General features: G+C 50.8%; 1 protein-coding gene across 4 annotated transcripts in view; it reads left to right on the forward strand.

The window, feature by feature from the left end:
• Nucleotides 1–11655, forward strand: part of GRID2IP (Grid2 interacting protein) — a 32933-nt gene extending 21278 nt beyond the window's left edge. For all 4 annotated transcript variants that reach the window (XM_070484167.1, XM_070484168.1, XM_044747424.2 and 1 more), the window contains exons 15-21: nt 66–262; nt 575–730; nt 877–963; nt 1763–1892; nt 1982–2100; nt 2835–2999; nt 3240–11655. In XM_070484167.1, coding sequence (XP_070340268.1) covers nt 66–262; nt 575–730; nt 877–963; nt 1763–1892; nt 1982–2100; nt 2835–2999; nt 3240–3311 — 926 coding nt within the window. In that variant the 3' untranslated portion in view covers nt 3312–11655. The remainder of the gene's footprint in view (nt 1–65; nt 263–574; nt 731–876; nt 964–1762; nt 1893–1981; nt 2101–2834; nt 3000–3239) is intronic.
• Nucleotides 11656–20670: the final 9015 nt, after the last annotated feature.

A 20670-nucleotide genomic window follows, 5' to 3' on the forward strand; every position in this document is an offset into this window, starting at 1 on the left:
ATCCGAAGCCCCGCCCGCTCCCGCCCGGGCCCCGCCCCCGGCTCACCTGGCGGCCCCGCCCGCAGCCATCCTGCTGGCGCACCTGAAGCTGAGCCCGGCCGAGCTGCGGCAGGTGCTCATGAGCATGGAGCCCCGGCGCCTGGAGCCCGCGCACCTGGCGCAGCTGCTGCTCTTCGCGCCCGACGCCGACGAGGAGCAGCGCTACCAGGCCTTCCGCGAGGCGCCCGGCCGCCTCAGCGAGCCCGACCAGTTCGTCCTGCAGGTGCCGCGGCCGGGACCCCGCCCGGCCGCCTCCATCCGGGCTCCCGCTATGTCTGGGGGCTGCGTGGGTCTCGCTCCCCTACCGCCCCCGCGCTCACACCTCTCAGCCCCAGTTTTACACCTGTAATGGCCAGTTCCCGCCCGGGGTCCAAGGTAGATGGGAAGGGTGCCCCCCAGAGGTTATGCTTGTTTTTCCTAAGGGAATACGGGGCCCAGGCAGCCAGCTGACCCTCACCCCAGGCTGCGGTGGGGCAGTGGGTCTCCTGGGGGAGGTAGGGGGAATGCATGAATCCTGGCCCTGCCTTCGTGGCAGATGCTGTCGGTTCCCGAATACAAGACGCGCCTGCGCAGCCTCCACTTCCAGGCCACCCTACAGGAGAAGACAGAAGAGATCCGGGGCAGCCTGGAGTGCTTGCGCCAGGCCTCCCTCGAGCTCAAGAACAGCCGGAAGCTTGCCAAGATCCTGGAGGTCAGGGCGCACCCCCTCTCTGGTCACTGTACCTGCCTCTCTGTCCCCGGGGCTTCCGGTCTGGAGGCCCATCCTGATAGCAGGCCAGGGGGTTAGGGGAGCAGGGTAAGGACCTGGGCAGAACCCGCCCACCTTCCTCTCCACAGTTTGTGTTGGCCATGGGCAACTATCTCAACGATGGACAGCCCAAAACCAACAAGACCACAGGCTTCAAGATCAACTTCCTGACGGAGGTGAGGGGGCCAGTCCGCAATAGTCAATTAGCTTGGTCTACCGTGGAGGATGGGGAGGCCAGGCCTAACCCAAGTCGTGGCAGAGGGAGGGAGAGAACATCGTGACCAAGGAGAGCCCTTCCTCCGGGAGGAAGAGCTGGCTGCCTGCAGGCCAGGATGTGACTACAGCAAAGGGCGGGAGGGAGGGTGTGTGGAGATGGAGCTCCACTTGGTACATTCTGTGCCCTCAACACCCCCACCACTGTCCTACCCCCAAAAGATCCAGGATCCGAAAGAGGACAGCTCAAATACCCAGCCTTCCCCCTGTGTTTCTGGGACTTTTCCCCAGGGTGCCTTTTGTTGTTTTAAAAAAGAGGAAGAAAAACTTCATTTGTAGAAATGAATGGTTTAGGATGTCTAAGGCTCCAGTGGGCCACAGATGGTTCCAGAAAACCAGAAGAGGGAAGATCTGTGAGGGATGCTCCCCACCTTCCCTGGGGTGAGAGACTCTTGGGCTGTACCTGCTGACAAGGGCAAATTCACAAGGACAGGAAGACCTGGGGGGCCTGCCCTAGCTGGGGGGGTCTCAAAGATGTGGCCCAGGGAACCTCAGCTTGTGGGGAGGCCTGTGGCATCCCACAGATAAGAGCTTCCGAGGAAGGAATGCTAGTAATTGATTTATAACTTGGGAGTTGGAGAGGGTCAAGGGCCAAGAATGGATGCCGTGGTGCGGGAGAAGCAAGGCCAAGAGTACCTGGGCCATGTGACCAGGAATCTCATGGGGTCCTTGAGGAGGATACATGTTGGGGATCACTTGCAGCTAAACTCCACCAAGACGGTGGACGGGAAGTCCACCTTCCTGCACATCCTTGCCAAATCCCTGAGCCAGCACTTCCCCGAACTCCTGGGCTTTGCTCAGGACCTGCCCACCGTGCCCCTGGCTGCCAAAGGTAGGCTGGGTGGACGGGTGGGAGGCAGAGGCCCTGGCATCCTGGGCTGGGAGGGCGGTCCTGTGAGACTTCTGTCCCCTTCTCTCCAGTGAACCAACGGGCCCTGGCCAGCGACCTGGCTGACCTCCATGGCACCATCAGTGAGATACAGGCCGCCTGCCAGAGCATGTCCCCCTCCAGCGAGGACAAGTTTGCTGTGGTCATGGCGGCATCCTCTGAGCAGCCTGTCCCAGTGCCCAAGTGGACCCTGGGGTGGTCAGGTAGCTGGCTATGACTCCGGTGGCCACTGTAGACCATAACGGTCTCAGTTGCAGCAGAGATTCTGGGCAGAGGCTGCGGTGCGTCCGGCGGTGCTGGAAGAGCGTCCGTCTTGGGTTGTTTAGAATCTAAGCACTTATGCCAAGTCTATGTGCAACTGAGGAGGCGCTCTTTCAACCGTCCTAAAGCCACTGCCTTGCCCCATCTGTCCTCATAGGTGGCAGAGCACAGACCTAAGTCACAAGATACAAGGAGAGGCCTGTCAGGCCCTGGCCAGCCAAAGGCAGTCAGGAGAAGAGAACATTCTCAGTGAGCACAAATAGTGACAAATGCTACAGAAACAAAGGGAGAAAGAGTAAGCCTAGAGAGTGACAGGGAGCTACTGTAAGTGGATGGTTGGGGAATAGGAGTGGGTGACATCTGAGCAGAGCCAGCTGGGAAGAGAGCTGCCCTGCAGAGAGAGGAGCCAGTGAAACGCCTGAGGCTGGACTGCAAGTGGCAGGTTTCAGGACCTTGGACGGCAGTGGCACACAGACCAGAGCCTCTGAACAGGGCATGGTTGCCAGCTAAGCAAAGGGCCTGGGGCAGACTGGAGTGGAGCAGCAGGGCTGCTATCTGGGGTCACTGCCCGGGAACCTGGGGGCACCCTGAAGGCCTGCAGTTTCCTTAACGGAGGCCCGTCAGTCCTTCCTGGAGACAGCCCAGCCAGTGCTACGGGCTCTGGACGGGCTGCAGCGGGAAGCCATGGAGGAGCTGGGCAAGGCGCTGGCTTTCTTCGGCGAGGATTCCAAAGCCACCACCTCCGAGGCCTTCTTTGGCATCTTTGCGGAGTTCATGAGCAAGTTCGAGGTGAGCCTCGGTGGGAGGCCTAAGGGGCCCCTTAGGAGAGGTCACGGCCGGAGGTCAAAAGAGGGGAAACTTCCTCAAGTCCGGGTTGGGAAAGGGCCCCCAGCGAGTGATGCGCCCCCCCCAACCAGGGCAGGGCCGGTAGGTCTCGGCTCTTTGGGTGGGGAGAGGAGGCAGGGCGGGTGTCAGGGACCCCTTGCGACCGCTGATCAAGCCCCTGCGCACGTGCTCCTCCTTCCCCAGCGAGCGCTCAGCGACCTGCAGGCCGGGGAGGGCACGCGCAGCTCGGGGATGGTCTCACCCCTGGCCTGGTGACGGCGGCAGCCCCGCGCCCTCTGCGGCCCGAGCTCGGAGACGGACGCCCGAGGCCCGGCCCGCGCCCGCCCCTGGCGCCTCCCGCGGGGCCCTCGGCCACCCTGCGCCGCCGCGCCCCCCGCGCCCGCGGCTCCAGCTACCTCAGCCGGCGAGCTCCGGCCGCCCGCCCGCGGAGGTGCGGGGCTCGCCCGGGCACCCCTCCTGGCTCCGAGCGCTGGGGCGCGGGGCGGAGCGGACCCCGAGGCCGGCCTCCCGTGCGCCCTGGGCCCGGCCTTTCCCCATCGCTCCGCCGGCTTCCTGCGCCTCCCCTGCCGCGCGCCCGGGCCCTCGATCAAGTGCTGGCTCCGGACGTCGGGGTCCCGGGGAGCGGGCGCTGTGACCGGCCGGGGGTTGCGAAGTGGCCGCGGCCCCTGGGCAGCGTCTGCGTCCGCCCCTCGGCGGCTTGGCCAGAGCGCGCCCGGCCCCGAGGAAGGATGTCCGAACTGCCTTTCTGAGCCTGCTCCGAACGGCCCGGGGGACGCCCTCGCGGACGGAGCAAGGACCTCCCGGAGCACGGACCCTGGAGAAGGAGCAGACCCCCTTGAACTGCCGCACCTGTGGGCATGAGGCCTGGAGGTCCCTCACCCAGCCCGGGCCTCCTGGGGCTGCTCGGAAGAAGGCAGGCAGGAAGGAGAGCCCCAGGTACAGGGACCTGGGGGCGCGCGCACCGCCCCGAGCCTGCGTCTTGGAAGCTGGAAGAAACTGCTGTTGGCTGCAGCCCAGAACGGGGACAGGCGGGAGAGAAGCCAGGCAGGGATGTAGGGAAGGGCTAGGAAAACTCTCCGTCGGACTGCAGAACTGAGGTTTCTATCCAGTGGACAAACTTAGATCCAGTTCAGAAGTGGGGAGTCCGGGAGTGGGATAGGGGTCATCGAGGTGGGGCAGAGAGAACAGAGAGATGTTTAGGTGGGGGATGGGTGGTGATGTTCCCTGGAGCAGGTCGCGTGAGTGGCACAGGCTAAGGGGGCAGATGACTCAATCCGGGACACAGTTGGGATTCCAGAGGCTCAGTGTGTGGAGCCCCTGGTGAGGATTGGAGATAGAGGAGGAGGTTACCTGGATTCTGGGAGCGGAGGGTGCTGTGGGCAGGGAGGGTGTGCTGACGCGTCTCATCCTTTCCATTCTCCAATTGGCAACGCTGGGCGCCAGGCAGCGTCCATTATCTCTTTCCTTAACTTTCTTCCAGAGAAGTCTGAAATGGGCTTTAGGCTCGTCTCTTGGATTCTTTTTCTCCCACTGCAGTCGAATGGCTAATGTTGCTCCTGCGTGGTATTTGGGACCCATTCAGGCCTTCCCAGTCTCCCATGGACCCCGCTTTGAGGCCGTGTATGTTATTTCCTTGTTCCCCACTCACAGCCACCCTATAAAACTGGCTAAACCAAAATGTGTAATTCAGTGGGGAGGGGGGATGTGCCCAGATGCAGCTTGTAGTGTACATTTATCCCCTGAAGTTCAAGCTAGGTCATTTCCATGAATTCCCAAAGCCTGTGTCTCTGAAAAACATGTCAGAAGGTGATTAAAATCCCCGTGTGAGATCCGTAGAGTTTATAGACTCTGCCAGGCTGTGAACGGGCCATCTTCCAGCCCTTGATAGCTCATATGGCATTTTCCTGCAAGTTGGAGACACACACCCTCTCAAGGGAGATCCAGCCCAGTGCCAGGGGGCACAAGTTGGCAAGCCAGGCACTAGCTGGCTTCTCTCCCTATCATGCCTTGTAGCTGTTATCTGCTTGCCACATGATGCTGTGTAACAAACTGTCCCAAAACTCAGTGACTTAAAATGGCAGCCACTACTGCTCGTGGGTCTATGAGCAGCTCTGATCTGGGTGGTTCTGATCTGAGCTGGCCCCAGTGGACTCACTTGGATATCTACAGTCTCCCCTGAGTCTAGGCGGCTTTGCCAGTAATGTCGGGCTCTCTCTCCCACGTCTGGGGCCTTGGCTGGGACAGCTGGGATGGCTTCATGTGGCCTCTCATCCTCCAGCCAGATAGCCAGGATGGTTCACATGGCAGAGGCGGAGGTCCCAGAGAATCAGTAAACCACAGAAGACCCCTTGAGGCCTAAGCTCAGAACTGGCAAACCATCCCTTCTGCCACATTCTACAGTCAAAACAAGTGACAAGGCCAGCCCAGATTCTCGAGGAGTGGAAATAGGCTCCACTCTTGATGAGAGGTGCTGCAAAACCACATTGCAGAGAGTGTAGATTCAGGGTCCGGCGGAGAATCAGGGCCATTTTGGCAATCGGTCTACCGTAACATGCCTCCTTGGCCGGGCACCCTGGTGCAGATCGCAGCCTCCTTAAACTCCTCAGAGGCCCCGGGCCTGCCTGGACCCAGCACAGCTCTGATTCCCCGTCCTCACGTGTCCTTCAGGTGGCATGCTTTTCACTCTCGCTTCCCTAGTCACCCGTGAGTTACTGGACTCCTCTCCAGATGCACTCAGTCCAGAGGGCAGCAGTGGTCTGTGCCTGCCTAACAACCAGTCTCCCTTCTGTTGGGGAAAGCTCCCTGTTCTTCCTTTTGGAAATTATCCCTCCCCTCCTCCCAGGCCCTGGAGTGTGCTGATTGGATAAGGATGGTCTCATGACTCTGGCTGGGTGACTCAGAGTCAATTCAAGAATCAAGTTAGAACTGTTTAGAAAGGGAGGCTCCCTTTCTTCTGGATGAATTGCTAGGTATATAAAGGGTGGAGGCTCCGAGGGAGCTGCCAGGACTACCACGTGGAGGGCACTTGCCTGAATGTGAAGCCAATACAGGAGGGGAGAAGAGAAGAGAAGACCACTCCATACATCTCTTTGTCCCTGGATCCAACCATGCCTGAAGCAGACATTTGGATTTGTCAGTTTCTTTTTTTTTTTTTTAAGTTTTTTTTTATTTTTCCTTTTTCTCCCAAAGCCCTGGGTACATAGTTGTGTATTTTTAGTTGCGGGTCATTCCAGTTGTGGCATGTGGGATGCCTCCACAGCATGGCTTGAGGAGCGGTGCCATGTCCACACCCAGGATTCGAACTGGCGAAACCCTGGGCCACCGAAGCAGAGTGCCCGAACTTAACCACTCGGCAACACGGCCAGCCCCTGGACTTGTCAGTTTCTAAGCCAACAAATTCCCCCTCCATTTGTAAACTTTTAAAATTTATTTTAATTTTTTGGCTTACGCTGATTTGAATGGGTTTCTGTCACTTGCAACATTAAGAAAGTTGACTAATACGCCCGTCAACAGGTGGTTATAGATGTTCAGTCTTTTAACATCATCAGCGAGCTCTCTTCATTCATAAATGCATTCGCCAACACTTTTCTGACTGCCTACTATGTGCCAGGCATAATGCTGGGTGCAAACATCTTACAGGTCAGCCTCTCTGAGTTTGGTTTCCTAGGGTTATCTTTCATGATGCTTCTACACCCGCGTCAGTCCAGAGCCCTAGATTTGAGCGAATATGTGTGCGCCATATGCCCCCACGTTCCTCACCAAATGACAAGCTGTGAATGCAAGCCCTTATGCCCTGGGAATTTATTTCTGGCTCAGTCGCGCTAACAAAACAACGTAGCCTAGTGGCCCTCTGCCTTTCCTCGTCCCATCGGCTGTCTCCCGGGTAGCGTGCTCAATGTTGTCCACGTTTCATTTCATTCTCCTTTCACAGCGACCCTCGGAGGTGGGTTTTGTTATCTCCTTTTTACAAATAAAGTCGGAAACTCAGGAAGGTTCTGCGACGTGCCGGATGGAAAACTCAGGTCTGTCTTACATCAAAGCCCATCCTTTGAGTGAAAATAGCTTCTTTTTTTTTGCTTAACATGATTGTATATTTCTCGGCATTCCAAGGCCACAGATGCTGGTGACTTCAACATACAGCCCGTGCCTCTTTTTCTCCTCCCTTTCTCTTCCTCCGTGTATTGGTCAGCTCAGGCCACCGTAACAAAATGCCACAGATGGAGTGGCTTAGCCGACAGGACTTTGTCCTCTCACAGTTCTGGAGGCTGGAAGCCCAAGATCAAGGTGTGGGCAGATTTGGTTTCCAGAGGCTACTCTTCTTGGTGGCAAATGGCCGCCTTCCCGCCGTGTCCTCACGTGACCTTTTCTCTGTGTGCACACATCCCTGGTCTCTTCCTCTTGTAAGGACACCAGTCCTGTTGGGTTGGGGCCCCACTCTTATGACCTCGTTTAACCTTAAGTACCTCTCTAAAGACCCTCTCTCCAAATGCAGGTATTGGGGGTTGGGAATTCCACACCCAATTTGGGAAGGGGAACAAAATTCAGCCGGTAACACTCCCTTATCAGGTGCCAAGGATGTGATAGTCCTAGTTCCTAGGAGGCCTCAGAGACCTCTGGATCGAGCTGATGCTTTAAAGAGAAAGGATTTTCCCCCCTTCTCCTCCATCTGCACACTTCGGTGCACCTGCCCTCATCTCCATCCCATGGAATTCAGGCCTTGCCCCCAACTCCATTTCAGAGCTAATTCTCTGTCTGTGCTCCATTCCTGCCTCCCCAAGCTCCCAGGCATCTCACGGCATCCATGGCCACAACTCACTCTCCCCGCCTCTTTCCTCTTCACCTGTAAACATCCCTCCCCCTTAAGCCCTCTAAGAACGGTGTAGACCCCGGTGACAGGCCCTCTCATGCCTTCCTTCAGAGGCACACCTTTCAGGGCTGTTGTCCACACTCGCTGCTTCTGCATCTTCACCATCCACTCACCTCTCAGCACACTGCCATCTGGCTTTCTTTCCCATCATCCCCAGAAACCTGCTATCGCCCCTGACAGGAAGCCACCGGGAGTGCTCGTTGGCCTTATCTTAATTGACCTTTATTTAAGCAGCACTGGGCACTGTGTACCCTCCCTTGGCAAATTCTCCCACACCCAGGCGTCAGCTTCCAGGTGTCTACTCCCCGACAACCCTGTCATCAGCTTGATTTCCCACTGTCCCAGCTGCTTCTAGCCTTGGCACACTGCAAGTGCTCAATAATTCCCCATTAAATCAAAGTGAAATAACATCAAGGTGGGAGGCTACCAAGTTGCTCAAGAAAATGACTGCCTCCTTTCTATAAAAGTTGGTCACAAGTATCCGAAACCCTAAAACAAAGCTGCAGAGTCGAGTCCACAGACGCCAGACAAGCAATGCAAACGTATGAAGCGGGCGGGTGTAAGACAGCAAGGACACAGGTCAAGGATGCCGCGTAACTGACACACAGGGACAGGGAGAGACAATGAGAGGGCCGGGCACCAGGGAGCTGGAGAGTGGGTGCCTTGTCTGCAGAGGGGAATCTCCAACCCCTCCAGCTTGTGGACGCCCATGCGTGAAGGCAAGCTCTGTAACGCATGATCTTCAGGCTTTCTCAACAGAAGCTAGAAATCCAGATTTTTTTTTTAAATGTTTTATTTTTTTCCTTTTTCTCCCCAAAGCCCCCTGGTACATAGTTGTATATTCTTCGTTGTGGGTCCTTCTAGTTGTGGCACATGGGACGCTGCCTCAGTGTGGTTTGATGAGCAGTGCCATGTCCACACCCAGGATTCGAACCAACGAAACGCTGGGCCGCCTGCAGCGGAGCACGTGAACTTAACCACTCGGCTACGGGGCCAGCCCCTAGAAATCCAGATTTTTATTTAAAATGTCCTGATGAAATGTCGGCAACCAATTTACAACTTTAAGGAAGATTATCAGTTGTGAGCCAAAGAAATCACTCCTGTGAGCCAGATGGAGCACAGCTGTGAGTTTGCAACCCCTGAAATAAAACATCTGTGCTGCTTGACACATTCACACCACCTTGGGGGTTGGCGGGGGAAAGGGACGTGATTCGCTTTTAAATTTTAGCGAGGGAGCTGTGCTTAGGGTTTGTTGGCAGTTCTGGTTTCTGGATGGAAAGACGCTGATTACCTTATTCTGAAGATGCCCTTTGTTTTTAGGAAATTCACCCGATGGGCACTTTAGTCACGGGAAGGCAGGACCCATGCAGTGTTCTGGGGGGAAACTGCGAGGTCATTGTGAAACCAAATGCTCATCCACAGACCAAATAAATGTTTTGTCGTGCCAATGAACTACATCTTCATCTCAATGGTGCCCCGAAAGCTAAGGAAAATATTTTCTCTAAAAAGAATTTGACTGGATTCCTGATGTCCCCAGAGTTGAAGAAACACAGTGATTGTGTGTCCTCGGACCATGTGGGGTGAGTGTGCGAGTTTCACAGAAGAAATGGATGTCCCCATTGTTAAGCATCCACGGACAGGAACGGGGAGCTGGACCCTGCTGGACCCTGAGAGCTAAGGGGAGAGAGGCCCTGATGTGGAATGAGAGCGTCAGCCAGGAAGCTCCCTGCCCCATCACCTGACCTTAGTTGTGTTGGTAGAACTTGTATGTATCAGGAAGGAATTGTTTCCGGGAATGCAAACCCCTCGGGCGGAAGTGGGGCTCTGAGCATAGAAGCCAGGCCAGGGTGTCAGGCTGCCACCAGCACAGATTTGCAGCACATGGTCACATCCCTCAGGGATCCCCCAGAAGCTCCTTGAGGAGGGACTCCCCAGGAGGAAGACCATACTTCCTGCCAGTTGGAGCCACAGCAGTCTTAGAATCACTGTGCTTTAAGCACTAAAAAAATCTGCGACGTCATTGTACACCCCAATCCGGTGAAATGGGTCATATCAATTACTAGGAGATTCACTGCCCAGAAATAATCAGCAATGCAAATAGACATTGAGACACGTGGTTGTTCTTTGCGGAGTCAGAGGCACCCAGGATACCCAGAACGAGAGGACCAGTGAAATAAGCTATGCAACAGTCACGTGTTGGAATGTAACACAGCAATTAAAATGTTGAAGAATCGTTAAGGTCATGGAAGAATGCTTATGGTTTAATAAGGAAAGAATAAAAATACAAAATTGGACGTAACAAGATGAACTCGGATGAAACAAGACTTTTGAACCGTCGATAAGGAAAGAATGCAGAAACAGGGCTAACTGGGGCAACCCAAGTTGGCGTGGACTGTTGACGTCCCCAGGTGTTGTCTGCCACTCACAGCAGAATAATGTTGATGCTGGGGAGGTGACTGATGCTAACTTCTATGTGATCATCTGTCTGGGACGTGGGTTTTCTCCTCATGAAAATACAAACCGTACTATCAGTCATCCTGGAAAAAGGTGAGTCTTGGGGGCTGAAATGTGGAATCAGAGAACAGGTTTTGGACTAGACTGAAGGTGACTGTTCTTTGTGGCCCCGGTTCTGAAGCCAGAAGATTCCTGGAATGTTTTCAGTGGAGCCAATAAGCTTGCCCTGGCCACGTGGAGGGCCGTGGAGCGCTCTCGGGTTGGCTGGGCTGGCCACGCCCTTGCCCCTCCTCCAGTACACCCAATGGACCCTTGGCAGTCATTTTCCATAATGTACGCCATTCCCCACTTGGCTAGTTTGTTGGACTTTGGACCCCTGGCTCAAGCTGGGCCAATCAGAATCCTTCCCCAGAGAATTTAAAATAAACTAGAGGTTCCAGCCTCACTATGGCTGCCCTCTGGAACACAAGAGACGGAATCTTGCTAGGTGGGCCAGAGAAGCAGAGAAAACCAGTCTATGGGGAAAGAGAAGAGGGAGGGACATGCCCTGTATCTGTTTTGCCATTTCTAAGTGTCTGTTATCAACCATTAAATCTACTTCCGGGGAAAATTATCCTCAGATTGTCAAGGGTCTTTAAGCAATCACTAATTTAATGCTAACTGGTGAAGGAGTCTGCAGAAAGTTGTTCTCTTCAAATAATTTCATATTATTCAAAAGTGTGCGTAGCGTGTGTATTGCGGCATTTACCTATATACGCATACACACACACGTAGGAAATAATTCATGGTCCTTCCGAAGACATTACGGACTCAGATACGTAAATGCAGAAGTAAATCTCAGCCATAACCTCATTCAGAGATTCACATTTCACAGCAAACTTACATGCAAAAAGAAATGAGAAGAGAAAACGAAGTACAATTTTATAGCACTACGTTACATAGCAAACTGAAATGTATGTGGAAGCGTTTGGTGATGCTTAGTTAAGAATGAAACTTTATCTCATAAGCTGTAGAAAAGAGTGAAAATAAATTACAAACCTCTTAGGGATGACTATGTCAATATGAGCCAATGTGCTATATTTTTTTTATCAAAAAATAACTCAGAGGGGCCAGCCCGGTGGCGCGGCAGTTAAGTTCATACATTGCGCTTCTCGGCGGCCTGGGGTTCACCGGTTCGGATCCCAGGTAGACGTGGCACCGCTTGGCAAAAAGCCATGCTGTAGTAGGTGTCCCATGTATAAAGCAGAGGAAGATGGGCAGGGATGTTAGCTCAGGGCCAGTCTTCCTCAGCAAAAAGAAGAGGACTGGCAGTATTTATCTCAGGGCTAATCTTCCTCAAAAAAAAAAAAAAGTTCAGAAAGCCTACTCTATACCAAAAAAGATATACAAAAGATATACTATTTCCAAAATGGAGGGAGAGATGACAAGAGGACAAATTGTTCAAAGTATTTTGGATACTTTTGGAGTTTAACTTTGTGTTGCCCTGATACAAGGTTGTTTTATGCACCTATGTTTAAGAAGGAAAAGTTGTCATGTGCTTCCTCTGAATCTCTGTCACGTACAGAAAAAAAAAGAATAAGTGATAGGACCCCAGTCATATTGCTGAAATACACAGGTATATGCTCTATGTAAATATTTATACAATTTGGCAACATCTTACTACAGTATACAAATCAATTTGTTTTGCAGTGCTTGCCAATGGGTGGGCCAAATTAGAAGCAACCAGGATGTCCAAAAACAGGGGATCAGTGAAAGAAATTATGCTTGCCAGTGAGTGGCCCAAAATATTAAGAATGTCTCAGATTTTTACACTTACCAATTGGTAGAAGTGTTTGTAATACGTAGTAATTTCAGAAAACACATTACTTAGTTGCCAAAACCTATCTAAATATCCCCCAAATAAATAACATTTATACCTGTATCATGGGTATAGAGCCATTTCTCATTTGCTCAAGAAATTCATCCCAAAATCTTGATTAGCTTTTCCTTATACTAAGAACCAACTGATACTTCTGACAGATGCCGTGTAAATGGACAGTAACTAATAAAATGCTGATTCAGCAACTGAATTGCTGAGTCATAAGGGATTACTGGTATAGCAGGCATTTTTAATTTTGTCAGTTTCTTCTCACGCTAAGTGGAAAACTCCGTCCTGGGAAACAGTCAGGCCCGTTGTCCCTGGACTAAGAGCTTCTGCCTAATGAAAGGCTGGCTGCTGAGTTCTTGTGTTTTTGGAGGGCTCCCAAAATTTCCACCACTGCAGAATTCTTATCTTCACACCCTTCTGAATTATCACGCCTTCTGGGATCATTTTCATTCTTCCACAAGTATCGTTTTTATTTGAGAATTTTTTGTAGTGAGAGTCTGTTGGTAGTAAATTCTTTCAGTATTCGCGCCTGAAAATGTCTTTTTATCACCCATGTTCTTGAGAGATAGTTTTAGTGGGTAGACAGTTCTAGGCTGACAGTCATATTTTCTCTTCAATTTGAAGATCTTATTCCACAGGTGTCTGAGTTCCATTTTTGGTCTTGAGAAGTCAGCTGTCAGTCCAATAACCCTTCTGTTGTAAAAAGTAACTGTACTAGTTTACTTGGGCTGCTGTAACAACTTACCACACACTGGATAGCTTAAAATAACAGAAATGTATTCTCTCACAGTCTGGAAGACCAGAGACTAAAATCAAGGTGTTGGCAGGGTTGATGCCTTCTGCAGACTCTGAGGGAGAATCTGTTCCATGCCTGTCTCCTACCTGCTGGTGGTTAAGAGCAATCCTTGGCACGGCTTGGCTCATGAATGCACCATTCTGCCCTCCACCAACACATAGTGTTTTCCCTGTGTGTCTGTGTCCTCACATGGTGTTCTCTGTGTGTGTCTGTGTCTCCATCTCTGTTTTCTTTTATAAGGATGCCAGTCATTGAATTAGGACCTACCCTACTCCAATACGACCTCATCTTAACTAATTACATCTGCAAAATCCTATTTTCATATAAGATCCCATTCTGAGGATCCAGGTGGACATGAATTTGCGAGGGATGAGGGAACACCACCCAAGCCAGTACAGCAGGTTATATGTATTTTTCTGTGTGGTTCATTTCAAAGTTTTCTCTTTGCTCTTGACATTCTTCAGTGTCTAGAAAGAGATTTCATTTGCTTTACCTCATTTGGGATTTGCAGGACTCCTGAATCTGAAAACTGGGGTATTTAATCAGTTTGGGAAAATTCTCAGTAACTATCTTTCTGAATATTGCTTCTCTCTCATTCTCTTAATTTTTTTCTTCCTTCTGAAACTTCAATTAGACATGCTTGTTTCTTTCTTTCTCTCTTCTCTATGTCTCTTAACCCTCTCTTTCAAACCTTCTCTTTCATGTTTTCTGTCTTTTTGCCTCATGGTGCTACATTCTGTTTAATATCTTCATATCTATCTTCTAGTTCACTAATTCTTTCTTTAGCTGTGTTTAATCTGTATTTGACTCACCTATTGAGTTTCTAATATGAGTTATTATGGTTTTCTTTTATAAAAGTTCTATTTGGTTCTTTTTTCAAATATGCCTGACTATTTTTAATAGTCTCTTGCTCCCCAAGCACATTTTCCCCTCTTTTATCTATTTAAACATGTTAAACACATTTATTTTATATTCTGTGTGTCTGCTAATTGCAGTAACTGAAGTTTTTTGCAGGTCTGATATTGCAGTTTCTCATTTCTGCTGTTTCTATCTCACAGTGGCTTTTTTCCTTGTGTTTTTGTAATATTTTATTAGAAACTCTTATTCTTAGAACCTTACTAGTGTGGAAATTCTTTAAAGTCTGGGTTTAAAATGCATTTCTCTTGGGAGGTTTTTTGGCCACCCAGGTGCTGTGAATTCCAGCCTGAAACTCACGTGAGGGTGGGGTTGTATTAAGAATTCTCAGGGGAGATTTTTTTCTTTTTGTTCCCTTCACCCAGATCCAAGACTAAGACAAGCCCTTATCCCTCTGTGTGATTTCTCCCCTAGTTTATTTACTGAGGGTGTCACCTCTTGAGGGTTTTATTTTATGTGGGAATGTCCAACACTATCCCTCTCTCATCTTGCACGAGCTTTTTCTCCTGTGTCTTCCTAAACCAGGAGCCATCAACAGAAGCCCCAGGGCCAATTCTATATCCAGGGCTTCTTTCCATCTCCAGATTCCTGTCCTTTTGTCATTCTGGTTTTTGAGAATATCTTACCTTTCTTCCAGCTCAGCCATGTAAGATAGGTCTCTAGCCTTATGCTGGCCTGCCCAGCGGCATAGCCACATTCCTCATGGGGCATCTTAGAGCTTGAATAAGAACATTTCCAAAGAGAGAGGAAGCAGAAACTGCCAGTCTCCTTAAAGGCCAGGCCCCAAGCCAGCACAGCATCGCTTCTGTTTCATTCCATGGGTTAAAGTGAACCACAGGCCCAGCCCAGACTCAGAGCAGGAGAGGACTACACAAGCACACGCATACCAGGTGGTTACTAAGGGCTACCACACATGATCATCCTCCCCAGTGCCCTGCCAACGCGGAGGCCCTGGCCAGCCCTGGACTCCATCTGCTGAAGTCCCTCTACCACAGCTGCCAGATAGTCCCCCTCCCATCCCACTGGCTGAGCTGGGGGTGGAGCCTTCAGACCTTTAAGAGGTCTCTAAATACCTTGCGAGACTCATAACCACTCGGCACTCTATCGTGAAGGGAAGAGGTGATGAACTCACCTCTCCATGCCCGTCCCCCAGGTTTTGCTGTGTCCAAGAAGCCTCAGAGCAAAATGTCTAGGACCTCAAGTACAGACTCCAGTGGAAAGGCTGTCCCAGGCCCTCCGCCCAGACCTTCCTGCCGGGATAACTAACGGGCAGGCTGTCATAGTACCAGCCACTCTCTCCTCCCTCTTCATGTACAGGGAGGCCCCTCAAGGGCTCACGGGATTGTCTGGAGCTGGGCTTCCACTGCTTCCCCCAGTCTCACCAAACAAGTCTATATTTGCTGACACCTCATTTCAAGACACCGTCCAAATCCCCCATCCCGCCCCACAATCGGCAAGACTCTGCAACTCCAGACCTCCCCTGGGAACTGGGGAGTCATTGGAGGGGGCTCCCCGCCTAACGCCACATTTTCTCTGAGCTTCAGCTCCAGAGCACACAGTTCTCCATTAACTATGATTCTCTCCAAGTTTTGGATTACAGGTGATTTTTTTCCCCAGTTATTCATACCTTTTTATATTTTTTAATTTTCTATCATGAGCATGTGTTCCTTTGTATTACAAAAAAGATATCATAAAAGTTTAAGAAGTACCATGGAGGGGCTGGTCCCGTGGCCGAGTGGTTAACTTTGTGCACTCTGCTGCAGGCGGCCCAGTGTTTCGTTGGTTCGAATCCTGGGCGCGGACATGGCACTGCTCATCAAACCACGCTGAGGCAGCGTCCCACATGCCACAACTAGAAGGACCCACAACGAAGAATATACAACTGTGTACCAGGGGGCTTTGGGGAAAAAAAATAAAATCTTTAAAAAAAAAAAAAAAGAAGTACCATGGGAAAATGATGTTCAGAAAGAATTAATGATGAGGAAGAATGCTTATAATTTTTTTAATTGTTTTAAAACAAGATGCAATTTTACATTTTATGTATATGCAGCGCATGTAAAAGAAAAATGATGTTACAAAATATCCTTCACAGTCTATCTACTGTGAAGTGAACGAGCTTAAGCTCCAGCATCCCTCACTTGCAGGGGCCACTTCCGAGGCCCTGGGAGGGGCTCCAACAATGCATTCAGAGAGTCATATGTTCTTGCAAATTTTGCACAAGTGAGATAATTGAACCACATTTGGTTAGGATCACTGTCTCTCCTCTGCCTTTCCCTCCCTTGCCTTCTAAGTGTTAATGGAGAGGCCACAGGCGTTTCCGTGGTCTGGCTACAAGGAAGTTGCCTTGGGTACACATTTGGTTTAGGTTTAGTGGGATACATTTATGGGGTCCACAATCCTGTCCGTGTACAGTTGTGTGACTGCTAGCTGTCCCCATGTATGCATGGCTTCCGGGAATACTTGTGCCAACTCACTTGGTGCAGACGCCAGGGCAGAGGTCATATCAAGACACAAACAGGTCCTAGAACACCATGCACTGGAGGTGTCAAAAGTTGGGCTCCCTGGAGGCAGACGTTGAAATAGAGGCTGGGTGCAAGAGGTTTACTGGGGATCAATGCCTGGGAAAGGAAGGCAAATATCAGGCGTGAAAGAGAATATCAGGAGGCTCCAAGTGGATCACCTGGGATGTGCAGCCCTGCCTGCAGCCCTGCCTCCACCTGATGTTAGGGTCAATTTCCCCTGTGAAGATAGGGGTCCCTACACACAAGAAACACCAAGCGCTCCAGCAACAGCCATGGCTTACTGTCCCATCAGACTCCCATGTGGACTCTTTTGTGTCCCTTAGTGGAAGTGTTTCCCTTTGGGGACCAGGACGCTAGCCCTGCAGAGCCCAGAGTTGCAGCAGCCGAAGTGATGGGATGTCACTTCCAAGGTTAGGTTACAAAAAGACTATGGCTTCTGCCTTGAGTGTACTTACTTGCTTACTTGCTCTAAGGGAAGCCAGCTGCCATGTCATGAGCTGCTGTATGGTGAGGCCCACATGACAAAGGACTGATGTCTCCAGCCAACGCCAGCAAGGGCTCATGGCCTGCCGACAACCATGTTAGTGAGCTTTGAAACAGAACGTCCCCAGTCATCCCCCAGTCAAGCCTTGAGATGACCACAGCCAGGGTCAACACCTTGACTGCAGTCCTGTGAAAGCTCCTGAACCAGAGGCCCCCAGGTAACTGCAACCAGATTCCTGACCCACTGACACCACGAGATAATAAATGTTTATTATTTTAGGCTGCTAAGTTTTGGGGTAATTTGTTATGCAGCAACAGATAACTAATATACAGGGCCACTCCTGCTTCCACTCCCTGCTTCCCAGGTCCATGCATTCTTCCTTCTGAAGATACAGTGTCATGCAGAAGTCTCTGATTTAGTGCACACACTATGTCCCAGGGGATGGCACCCCACTATGCAGAGCATTGCCTTTGAGCTGGCATTTCGGCTGTGCCTTCCACGGGCTGTGCCATCACATTCTACCTAGGTGGCAGCTTCTGGGTGGTGTGGCATGTGATGCCACCATGGTTCAAGGGGTCCCCAGCCCTCTCCCCACTTCCTTTGCTGAAAAGTGGGTCCTCCAGGGGGTCGCAGTATTATGTGGGATCCCATGCTTGTTGATCAAACATCAATTAGCTCTGAGCTCGTGGTGTCAATAAATTTCTGCAGGCAGCAAAGGCTGGTAGTAGCTGACTGGTACCCTTGTCAGAGACCCATCCCTTTGGCCCCTGGGAACACCATGTTCTCAGATCATCTCCATAGCTCCCTGTGGATCAGGCCCCTTGGCTGCCACATCATCCTTGCCAGTCATTATGATCATTGCAACCCTCTGGCTTTTGGCCTCTCTTGCAGGTTCCTTTCATCTCCAATGCTTTCCAAGAGCCAAGCTCTGTAACGGCTCCTCCTGTCATTAGCCCGGCCAAGGGAGGAGAGTCACCACAAAGCTCGTTAGTGGCACTGGTGCCCCTCTCGCCACTCATTCCTCTGGGAGAACTCTCAAAGTGCAGGCCCCAGGCCAGCAGTAAATTGTTGGGCTCCACTCCAGACCTACTGAATCAGACACTGGGGATGGGGCCCAGCAAACTGTGTTTTAACAAGCCCTCCGAGTGCTTCCAAGGCACATTCACGTTTGAGAACAACTGAGTTCGTGCCTCGGTGAAGGGTGTGTCCTCTGGGCTCTCCCCTAGAACGTAATCTCGTCTCCACCGTCTGCCACTCGAGCATTTTGACTTCACTCATCAAGAGCCATCATTTTTCCAGGCTTCTGGAAGACATCCTAAGAGCGACTTCATACCATCTCCTGGAGTCCCAAGTCTAAAAAGCCCTCCCTATTTACTTTTATATTCCCAGCCTTGATCGAGCGCCCTCAGAATCCAGTCCTTCTTCCTTTCCTGGCTCCCCACTCTGTGCATGGTCTTGCAGCTTGGAGCAGAGTCCGTTTTCTCTCTTATCAGGCCCAGCAGCACATCCCCAGTGGGGTTCTGTTGGACTTAACTCTAGTTACAGGCCTAGTGGCCTGAAGGGGAGGTAAGGACAGGTCCTAGGGGGAGCACACATTGCCTGGTTGGGAGAGGCCTTTGCATGGGCTTCCAGCTCCAGGGAGTGCCAGCTCTTGGGGCAGGGTGCAGAGTGGGGCACTTCTGCAGGCTCAAAAGTTTCAGGGTAGTCTAGAGAGCCAGAAATCGTTGAGGCCTCCTCCCAAACATCTCCATCCCGTGTGTCAAGGTCCCAGGTTTTCCTAGCCAAGGCCCTGATCTTGACATAACAGACTTGTTTTGGCTGGGCATCTAAATTTCTTTCAAGTTCAGCCCCGGGACTATGAAGGGTCCAGCTTGAGCCCTGACTCCGCCCTCCCACTGTAGGGGCTGGGGGACTTCTTTGCAGATAGCCAGAGAGGCCCATTGGCTTTCCAGCTTGCCTTTCAAGGGCCTGTTACCTGCCCTCAGCTTTGTTGTCTTTGTATAGATGTTGAGTATCAATGACACTTAGCAGTAGCTGATCCATCCTTTTGACCTTGTATCTATTATTTCCTCCATAAGGTTCAACTGACTGATAAGTTGTATCTGTTAGAGCATTCTCTTCCACTGGTACACCTCCCAGTCCACCACCCGTAAAAGCTTTCATAATTGGACCTCTACTTTCTGCCAGGGGTTGTCTGTGCTCCACCCACCATTGGAGTCTCTATTGCCAGCTAGGCAGTGAGGGATCCAGCCCCAAAACTTCATCTAATCATCTGCTTTCTTAGACCCCACCCTGTTCCAGCTGTCAAGGGACGGGTTCTCCAGAAGCAGATGCCGCCGAGACAGTTTGGGGTGTGAGATGTTTGTTAGGAATCCACACCTGTGGAAGGAAGAAAAGGAAGCAGGATTAGGGAGATGGAGAAGTCAAATGGTGGTGCAGGCCCAGCAAAGTCTTGGCCACATGTTGCGGAGTTCTAGACTAAATATGGTCCATTAGAGTTCCTCTTCAAGGGGAAATGGCCAGGCCTTTACATCTCCTTTCACTTCAGTCACTGGAAGCAGATATGGGCTACCCTATGACAGGCGTGACCTTGGGTGAGGTGGCTCTCTGTAGCTGAGGCCAACCCCGAAGTTGCTGACAACTGGAGCCTGACTGCACTTACTGTAGCTGGACAGCAAGCCCTTTCCTAAAACAGGGTCTGAAGGGCACATCTCTGTGTCCAGTGGGGAGAAACAAGGTGTGCAGTGTACAGGGCCAGAAGCTAGTCTGCAAAAAATCCTTCCAACCAGTAAAAGTATAAAGTGGTGAGTGGAGAATTGGGTTCTCAGGAATACACTGTCAGAATAGAAATTCTCTTCTGTATGAATTGACTCAATAATCCAGTATATACAGTTATGGACACATAATTCACTTGTTTTTATGCAAACCCAGTGAAATAGAATGATCACAGTTCCCCTGTACTCCTGGGTGAGACACAAATTCTGGTAGAACTCAAACAAAGGTGTTTGTGTTTTTGGATGAAGTTGCATGTTTTATGCATCACTCCTGTATTGGTTGTCTGTGGCTGGGTAACAAAATGTCCCAAAACTTAGCATGTTGAAGTAGCAGATATTTATTATCTCACAGTTTTGGGAAGGCCAGGAATTTGGGAGCAGCTTTGCGAGGTGACTCTGGCTCAGGAAAGATCATGAGGTTGGGTAATTAAAAATCTAAAAAAATTAAAATTTCCATGGTGCCAAAAGGGAAAGACGCCCCTCCCCACCACACATGCCTTTTCTTTCAGCATTTCCTGTAAAAACTTGTCATCTTAAGTCCTTTCTCTGTCTCTTTCAGATGTATGTAAATCGTTTTAAAAGCCAACTAAGGTTCTTGCCAGTTTTGCATCCTAGGACGGTCTTTCTTGAAGGCCTTGGAGCCATCTCTTTGCAACGTGAGCACTAGAAAGGATGGCGCCTTGTCTCCATCTCTATGGAAGTTCAGCCTATGTGCCTGGTTCCAAGTTATAACTTCCTGCTTGTTGAAAATATACGAGAAGTTTTCTTTCTCCTTTTGGACAAAGACAATTCGCGCGTATGTGATGGGTCATATCTGGCTGGCTATATAAAAGGATAAAATTCGTTTCTGTCTTTGACATCTCTTTAGCAGATTGCCTGTGACGCACATCACAGCTTGGTTTGGTGTTTATTCCATAAGAAAACTGTTTAATTCT

The sequence above is a fragment of the Equus asinus genome, chromosome 14 (genome assembly GCF_041296235.1).
Source record: "Equus asinus isolate D_3611 breed Donkey chromosome 14, EquAss-T2T_v2, whole genome shotgun sequence".
In the NCBI taxonomy this organism is placed as follows: Eukaryota; Metazoa; Chordata; class Mammalia; order Perissodactyla; family Equidae; genus Equus; species Equus asinus.